This window comes from Myotis davidii, unplaced genomic scaffold (assembly GCF_000327345.1).
Source record: "Myotis davidii unplaced genomic scaffold, ASM32734v1 scaffold59, whole genome shotgun sequence".
Classification (NCBI taxonomy): Eukaryota; Metazoa; Chordata; class Mammalia; order Chiroptera; family Vespertilionidae; genus Myotis; species Myotis davidii.
Window position 1 is genome coordinate 9,854,836 of NW_006293001.1, and position 9,662 is coordinate 9,864,497.

General features: G+C 40.4%; 1 protein-coding gene across 1 annotated transcript in view; it reads left to right on the forward strand.

Annotated features, from left to right (window-relative positions):
* The window catches only part of GORASP2 (golgi reassembly stacking protein 2), a 20,214-nt gene that overhangs the window by 3,577 nt on the left and 6,975 nt on the right, over positions 1 to 9,662 (forward strand). The window contains exons 5-6 of the mRNA XM_006766550.2: positions 5,195 to 5,327; positions 5,762 to 5,885. Coding sequence (XP_006766613.1) covers positions 5,195 to 5,327; positions 5,762 to 5,885 — 257 coding nt within the window. The remainder of the gene's footprint in view (positions 1 to 5,194; positions 5,328 to 5,761; positions 5,886 to 9,662) is intronic.

Consider the following 9,662-nt stretch of genomic DNA (forward strand, 5'->3'; position numbering starts at 1 on the left):
GCTGGGAGGTCTCACGGCTCCGCTGATCCCGGTGCTGGGAGGCATATTACCCTTTTACTATATAGGATAGAGACCTGGTGCATGGATGGGGACCGGCTGGTTTGCCCTGAAGGGTGTCCCGGATCAGGATGGGGGTCCCGCTGGGGTGCCTGGCCAGCCTGGGTGAGGGGCTTAGGGCTGTTTTCAGGCTGGCCAAGCCCCCCGGTGACAGAAGCTCCCAGCCTCTCCTTTTATTCCTTTTCTTTTTTTAATTCTGGGATTTATTTACCTTCTATAATTGAGACTTTGTAGCCTTGAGAGGAGCTCAGAGCCGGCCAGGGTGGGCGGGAGGGAAGCCTCCTGCTCGCTCTAGCTCCATGGCCACAGCCAGCTGAAAGCAGGTATCTGGGGTTTATATGCCTTCTCTAATTGAAACTTTGTTGCTTTGAGTGGAGCTCAGAGCCAGGAAGCTTGGATTCCTCCATCATTGGGGCAACCAAGCCTCTTGCTTGCTCCAGCTCCGTGGCTGCTGGCTGCCATCCTGGTTGGGTTAATTTGCATATAGTTGCTCTGATTGGCTGGGGGGCGTGGCTTAAGGGGTAGCGAAGGTAAGGTCAATTTGCATGTTTGTCTTTTATTAGTGCTTTATTATAAGACATCTCTTGAAAAAAGGAAAGCGTTGACCTAGAACAGGGGTGGGGGACCTTTTTTCTGCCAAGGGCCATTTGGATATTTATAACATCATTCACTGAATATAATTCACTTAATATAAATTTATGTTGCTATGAACAAAGCTCCTAGATTTATTGAATTTTGATTCCCGCCTGTGGTTGCCTTGGCTGGGCCAGACCAATTGATTTCGAGAGCCTTATATGGCTTGTAGGCCGGATGTTCCCCACCCCTGATCTAGAATATTGAACCTAAATTCATTTTAAGAAATGTTTAATTTTTTTTTAATTTTAATTTTATTTTTTAAGAGAGATAGGAAAGGAGAGGGATAGAGAGAGAGGAACATTGATGAGAGAGGAACGTCGATCAGCTAGCTGCCTCCTGCATGTCCCCCTTTTGGGGGTTGAACCTGGGACCTCTTGGTTCATGAGTCGAAGCTCAACTACCAAGCCGCACTGGCCGAGCAATAATTCTTCTTTTAAAGTGCATATTTAGGAAGACTGGTATATAGACTATAGTCCTTTTTTTTTTTCTGACCTAAGAGCTAATAGCCTACTTTTGTTTTGTTATTTTAATCAAATAGTTCAGTTTTACTTTATTTTCCTAATTCCCCTCTTCAACAATGGGACAATAAAGTGTAACTTTCTCTAGCTGCTGGGAAGATTTCTTAGACTTTGTGGAAACTGTTGGCTTTCAGAAATAGATAGGCTGATTTCAACCAAGAATTAGACAAAATTGCAATAACCATAAAACTCAATTTAGAAAGAGGATCAAGCCAAGCAGGTAAACAGATTTTATAAAATCAGTTTTCTGGGACTGTTTATCAAGTCAGTTCCCTAATTTCGAAAAGCTAAAGCAAAGCATGCTGATTTACATTGCTTTTTTTAGTTCTTTCAGCTGTTGCTTAAACTGTACAAATTTTTCAACATTTTGAAAGTCCTAAGCCTTTTTTAATTTGAAGAATTATTAATCACTAGGGGCCCAGTGCACAAATTCGTGCACCTTGAAAGGAACTGTGGGCCACGAGGCTGAAGTGGGCACAGGGGCGGGTCTCAGCCCATCCTCTGCGCCCTTGCCCGGCCCCTACTACCCAGTTCCCTGTCTGCCGGCAGCCCCACTCCCACTGCTGCTGCTCCCACACAATGATGGTGCCAACCCCACTCAAACCCACTGAAGGTGTGGAGCCATTGGTGCCGGTGCCAGTAGTGGGTGCGAGTGGGGCGGCTGCTGCCCCAATCGACCCTCAGGAGCAGGGGGAGGTGGAGAACCCCTCAGGGGCAATTGGGACAGCGCCTGGCGCTGGCAGTGGGTGCAAGCGGTAGCGCCGGCAGTGGGTGCAAATGCCAGCCAGTACCATGGCGCATGGGAACAAAAAGTTTTCAGTAACTACCAGAGGCTCTCCCTGATGACAGCGACCGGCACCCCGCCTTGGTCTGACGCCCCCACTCACTGCTCCACTATCCCACCACGGCCGACGCCCACCATGTTCTGCACTCTGCCCCCTGCTGTCGACATCCGCCATGTTCTGTGCAGACCTCCTGGTGGTCAGTGCACGTCATAGTGACTGGTTGTTGTTATGCTGTTCAGTCTATTTGCATATTAGCCTTTTATTATATAGGATAGTAATTATTATAGGAAAGCTTAGGGTTTGGAAACTTCCAAGTGTTTTGTAAAAGTTCTGCCATTTGCTGGGAAAAGGATGACTTAGTTGATGCAGGCAGAGAAAAACCTCTATTTGCTCACACTATTACCTTTACCCACACTACCTGAGAGTCTATGTTGCCATCAGAATGCTAAGTTGTTGCAATTTGAGAAAATGAGATAGAGCTCTCATTTTAAGAATCTGGCCCGCCTGAAGCAGTACTTGATCAAGTTGTCATAGTTCATTGTCCAGGTTTATAGCCACAGAATATGATCTTAAGACATTCAAAGTCAACTAATTTCAGAGGGACTGCCACATAAAACTAAATTTTTAAGGAAGCTGCTGTATTTATTAGAATGCCAAATTTTCAGTTTACAAAAGAAACTAATAGGTTCTCCAGTTAGAATACTTAGGTCCGATTAGTACCACAAGATGAACGTGCAAGGAAGAGATTCTGCAGATGGGGAAGTCATCACTAGTTCTTTAATTTTTAATTACAATGCTACATTCTTGTTCTTAGAGCCCTTCTTTTCTAGACTCTGGCAATTATACCTTTTCTTTGGAAGACATTTTTCCTTTTGACATGACGTACTACCATTGATCAGCCATTGCTTTAAACAGGCCCATACATACCATTTTCCTGAGTCTACTCTCATTTGTCATGTGTCTGCTTCTGGTTTTTATTCCCTCCTCTGAGGCTGTCCACATTTCATTCATTACAGCATATTTCTCTTAGTTTCATTCTTGGGCTAGCTTTAAGTTCGCAGAATGTCTTGCTGTTGCCTTCAAGTGCCTCTCTATCACCACTTAGTTATTTTGATTAATAAGCACCTTGTTTTAAAATGTAACTACCTCGGAATGGCTATCATCGATCAGTGTAAATTATTTAATCTTATTCCCTTCAAATTTATCTGAGATCCAGTTCAGTGAGAATTGCAGTTTTGCTGGTAGAAGGAAAGGGGAAAAAAGTAAGAGCAGGAACAAGTAATTTTGTAATGTGAAGCATCATTGTGAAATCAGATTTGGATAAGGAAAAGCTTAAGTTGGCCACTGCCTGCTCTCCCAGCTTTTGGTGGTGGTAATACACAGAAATAATAAATGCCTTGGTAGGGGGGAGGCACAGACATGTCTGCCTGGCCTACTCAGAAAGTGTCAAGTAGTTTGGGAAATAAAAGCAATCACGATAGCCAAACCGGTTTGGCTCAGTGGATAGAGCATCGGCCTGCGGACTGAAGGGTCCCAGGTTCAGTTCCGGTCAAGGGCATGTACCTTGGTTGCGGGCACATCCCCAGTGGGAGGTGTGCAGGAGGCAGCTGGTCGATGTTTTTCTCTCATTGATGTTTCTAACTCTATCCCTCTCCCTCTGTCTCTGTAAAAAATCAATAAAATATATTTTTTTAAAAAAAGCAATCACGATAGAAACAGTTGGAACCTGATTGTGATGGGCCTTAAATACCATGGTCAGGAAATTTGTATATACTTTGGTCAGTAGGACGATGATATTGTATCAGTGGGGGCTCTTTGGTTCCAAACAGTAGAAACCAACTGTCATTGCTGTAAGCCAGTGGTTCTCAACCTTCCTAATGCTGCAACCCTTTAATGCAGTTCCTCATGTTGTGGTGACCCCCAATTTCACTGTTACAAATTGAACGTAATTAAAGCATAGTGATTAATCACAAAAACAATATGTAATTATATATGTGTTTTCCAATGGTCTTAGGCAACCCCTGTGAAAGGGTCGTTCGACCCCCAAAGGGGTCGCTACCCACAGGTTGAGAACCGCTGCTAAGCAGACATGACTTTATTGTTGGGGAATCACTCTTATAATCAAAGAAACAGTTAAAGAATCAGACTTGGGAAGGATAGAACCCAGAACACCTCTAGGAATTTAGAACGGAAGGGCTTTGGCAATTTCATCAGTATTCTACTGAAGGGATGAATGTTTTTGGTTTTCTGTCACTCCCAAGATTTGTAGCCATGGGCAGGAAAGATGGATTGGCTTTGGTCATTAGCAACTCCTTGGTTTGGGCAGGAGAGGCCTTCTGATTGACAGTCACACCAGTACGGCACACAACAGCAGAGAAATAATTCTCCAAAAGGGAGAAGGAAAAATAAATATTGGGAGGCCAATAGACTATGGAAAGAAGCAATGTAATCATATCATTAAAAAGATGGCCTCGCCCTAACCAGTTTGGCTCAGTGGATAGAGGGTCAGCCTGCGGACTCAAAGGTTCCAGGTTCGATTCCGGTCAAGGGCATGTATCTTGGTTGCAGGCACATCCCCAGTAGGGGGTGTGTAGGAGGCAGCTGATCAATGTTTCTATCTCATCGATGTTTCTAACTCTCTATCCCTCTCCCTTCCTCTCTGTAAAAAATCAATAAAATATATTTTTAAAAAATCATCATTCTCCCCTTTAAAAAAAAAAAAAGATGGTCTCTGGTAACAGTAAGAGGATGAATTGGAGTCTGGATTAATTTGGATTGATTTTTGTTGTGTTTTGAAATAGAACTATGAGATGTGTAAATTACATATCATACAGAAGTGCTTGGAGCTCTTCTGTGCAAAGACTATGGCATTCATTCAGCAAATAATTATTAAGTGTCTGCCATGTGTCAGGAACTGCTCACGGCATTAAACAAAACAAGAACTTTAACATTTTATTAAGGGAGACAGAAAATAGTATATGGTGTGTTGGATGGTAATAAATACTTGAAGAAAAATAGAGTAAGGGTAATGCCCATGGTGGAGAAAAGGGTGGTATTTCATAAGAGGGTGGTCAGGGGAGCCTCTGATAAGATGACATTATTTAAAAGAATGGAAATGTGTTTTTATATTTCAAAACCTCAATGAAATGCAAGCTATAACTGGTAACAGTAACTTTTAAAAATATTTTTTTTTCATAGCCTAGGATGTGGCATTGGATATGGTTATTTACATCGAATACCTACACGCCCCTTTGAAGAAGGAAAGAAAATATCTCTTCCAGGACAGATGACTGGTACACCTATTACTCCTCTTAAAGATGGGTTTACAGAGGTAAGATAACTTTACTGTATGATTATATCATAAAGTTTCCACCAAAATGACTTGAGTGTTGATGTATGTGGTGATAGCACTAATTGTTGTAGGGTAGATGATGGGTTAAGTATTGACCATGCTGAATTTGAATATACATTTGGATATTCTACAGGTCTGGATTTTAAGAAAGAAGACAAGGCTAGAGATACAGATTTGGGAATCATCAGAAAAGAGAGGGTAATTTAACCCAATGAGCATTAATAAAAATTGTCAAGGGATTGGCCTCTGAGTGAGTCGAAGGACTGACATTGGAATCTTGAATATTTCTAGTATTTAAATAGATGGGCAGAGAAAGGAAGCTCACGAGAGGACCGGTGAGAGTCAATATTTATATTTTCTTGTAAATACACTTGAGTAATTTTTTTTCTTTCTACTTCTTTTTTTTCCGGAAGGTCCAGCTGTCCTCGGTTAATCCCCCATCTTTGTCACCGCCTGGAACCACAGAAATTGAACAGAGTCTCTCAGGACTTTCTATTAGCTCAACTGCACCAGCTATCAGTAATGTTCTCAGCACAGGTATACAGAAAAATGTATTCTGTTTTTCAGTCTACTTTGTTTGACCTGATACTCTTTTCTGTCTCAGGCTATACAATTTTAAAAAATCAATGCCAGTATACTTTGAAAACTGTAAATATGCTCTGTATTGACAGGCCCTGTCTGTGAAACTTAGTACTAAATCACCATGTGTTTGACACACAGCATTTAAACCTCTACTCAATATAGTTCTGACTTTGGGCTTCTCTAATATTGTACAAGTTGTAGAGCCAGGACTCTACCTTGAAATTCTGTTTAATTGCTCTGTTTATTCAACAGATGTTGCATATACCTGAAGTGGTAAACACTGGGGATACAAAAGTGAGCAGGATACCATGTATTCCTTTCCTAGGGGCTCAGTCTTGCTCAGGAAACATGTGTCTGTCTCCTTTCCTTTATTACTTGTTCTACGTAATACATATAGTCCTTGTTTGTTTTTGTGATGTTAAGGTAATTTTTTTTAATACATTTTATTGATTTTTTTACAGAGAGAAAGGGAGAAGGATAGAGAGTCAGAAACATCGATGAGAGAGAAACATCAATGAGAGAGAAACATCTATCAGCCGCCTCCCGCACACGCCCCACTGGGTATGTGCCCGCAACCAAGGCACATGCCCTCAACTGGAATCAAACCTGGGACCCTTGAGTCTGCAGGCTGACGCTCTTATCCACTGAGCCAAACCTGTTAGGGCGTGTTGTTATTTTTTTAACAGCTTTATCAAAATCTAATTCACATACCAAACAATTTGCCCATTAAAAATATACATTTCGGGGGGGCGGGGTGAGTTTATTTGCAGAGTTGTTTAATCATCACCTCAGTCAATTTTAGAAAAATTTTATTACCCCAAAAGAGACCCTGTACTCATTATCAGTCACTTCCTGTTTTTCCCCAACGTGCCCCCTCCTCGCTTGGCCTAGACAGTTACTGATCTACTTTCTTTCTATGGATTTGTCTAATCTAGGCCTTTCATATAATACTAGGGGCCTGGTGTACGAATTCGTGCACGGGTGGGGTCCAGCTGGGGGGAGGGGCCGAGGGAGGTTGGCCGGCTGCCCCCACCCACAGGGGCTGGTTGGCCAGCCGCAGTGTGTGTCATAGTGACCTGTCATTCCGGTCACTTAGCTTTCATATATATATATATATATATATATAGATGGATATGTGCAGTTTCCTGTGATTGGCTTCTTTCACTTTGAATAATGTTTTTAAGATTCATTCATGTCATAGCATATATTAAAACTTCATCCATTTTTATGGCTAAATATTATCCCATTGGATTGATATTTCACATTTTGTTTATTCATCAGTTGAGGGACTTTTTAAATTATTTCTACTTTTTGGCTACTATTAATAGTATTGCTATGAACATTTGAGTACAAGTTTTTATGGAATTGCTTGGTCACATAATATAGTTCTTAACTTGGTATGTTGGTAGAGTTTATTTTTTTCTTTCCTTTTTTAAAAATCCTTTTTTTTGTTTGTTTTTCTTCCTTCATAATACTATACCTAGAGTATATTATATACTCAAATATTGAATAAGTGAATCAAATACTGACATGGTTTAGTTTTATTTCCTTAGTACTTTTTATTCTTGAGCTATTTGTATTCAATATTTGCTTACATGTTCTGGAATGGATTTAAAACAGCCCAGCAAGATACACGTAAGGTCAAGAGTATAATCTCTGGAGTGGTCCCCTAGGTTCAAATCAAAGCTCTTTTTAGAATCTTTGTTTTTTCCCCCAAAGAAGTGTTTTTCTAGATGAATTTTTAAATTTTAATTTCTTATAATTAAAAATTTAATTCAGAAGTGGGTAGAATAGTATAACAAACCCTCACTATCCAGCTTCATTTGTTATCAGTATGGTGACATATCTTCCCAACCCTACTCTTTGTTGTTTTTTTCCCCAGTATATTTTTATTGATTTCAGAGAGTAAGTAGAGGAAGATAGAAAAATCAATGATGAAAGAGAATCATTGATCGGTGCCTCCTGCGCGCCCCACACTGGGGATTGAGCCCCAACCAGGCATGTGCCCTGACCAGAAATCAAACTGTAACTTCCTGGTTCATAGACCGATGCTCAACCACTGAGCCATGCCAGCCAGACTTTTTGTTAAGTTTTTTTCCCAACTTGATTGAGGTGTAATGTGCATACCATAAAATTAATCCGCTGTAAATATACAATTCAGTGTCTTTCAGTAAATTTAAGTAGGGAGTTGTGCAGTCATCACCACAATCCAGTTTCAAGACATTTCCTAGGTGACATTAACTATTAATATCATCAATATCAAGTCTTAAGTACAGTTGGGAGGGATTTTAAAGTTTGTTTCATATAAGTGGTGTTTGAATTCTTTTTATATTATGATTTTTTTTTTCTTATACCCCATCAGATGCTCCTGTAGTTTTCCTGAATAGACTTAGTAAAGGTGGATTGGGGTTCTTCTCACGGCAGAGGCTGTATCTGTGTCTCTGCTTTAGAGTAAGAGGGTTCCTATGTCTTATGATAAGTCTTCTGATTTTAGAGGACAGCTCACGTCTCTCTTCAAGTCCCAGTTTCTTTTTGACATTTTAGCTCTTCCCTCATTACATTAGAGTTATGCAGTACTTGTATTATCTTACAAGCACATGCACTGAGATCCTTGACCTTATAACACTACAGAGAAATGGTTTCTTGAATATTAAAAGAAAGACAGTATAGATAAAGCAGTAATTGCTCAAAAGAGACTGTAAGATACTAACATTTTCACTTCAAGTAACTCCTATGTCCTAGCATCATAGTGTGAGAAACGATTTTTTGTTAGGCATTTATTTTTCTGTCTTTGCTTTTATTTTATTTTTTTTAAATATATTTTTATTGATTTCAGAGAGGAGGGGAGAGGGAGGTAGAGATAGAAACATCAGAGATGAGAGAGAATCATTGATCAGCTGCCTCCTGCACACCCCCTGCTGGGGATCGAGCCTGCAACCCGAGCATGTGCCCTTGATTAGAATCGAACCCAGGACCCTCCAATCCCCAGGCTAACGCTGTATCCACTGAGCCAAACCAGCTAGGGCTGTCTTTGCTTTTAATTATATTGCTGCAAAGTAGCCCAAATAGTAACTGTAGAAATACAGAAATATATGGTTTTTTAAAATGACTTCTCTGTGGGTTGATAATTTTTAGATTATGAAAGTTTTAGAAAATGAATGTATCATGTTGAAATGGCATTAATCAGTGTGACCTTTCTGGTACACCCCCACAACACTTCCTGACCCCCTTCTTTGCAAAGTTTTTCTGCAGAGAACTTACACCATTTTACATACTATGCATTTTATTTGTTTAATATTTGTCTTTTCTGGCCTTCATTAGAATGTAAATTTCGTAAAGGTCTTGATTCCTATTTTTTTATGCTGTGAAGAGCCTCCGGGTCTAGAACAATATATAATATATAATAAGTGCCCCTCAAACACTTGAGTAAATGAACGCACCAACCAATCATCCAACAACCTCTCGGAGAGTCTGATAAAAGCAAAGAATCCTCTTCTACTTTTGCATGCCTCCAATTTCTACAGTGAATACATGAATAAAATAATATCTGAAGATGGTTGCTTCATACTTTTAGGCACAATTCATTTCTTTTTTTTTCTTTTTTTTAATTAAACCTTTATTGTTCAGATTATTACATTTGTTCCTCTTTTTTCCCCCCGTAACTCCCCTCCTCCCAGTTCCCACCCCACCCTCCGCCCTCACTCCCCACCCACTGTCCTCATCCATAGGTGT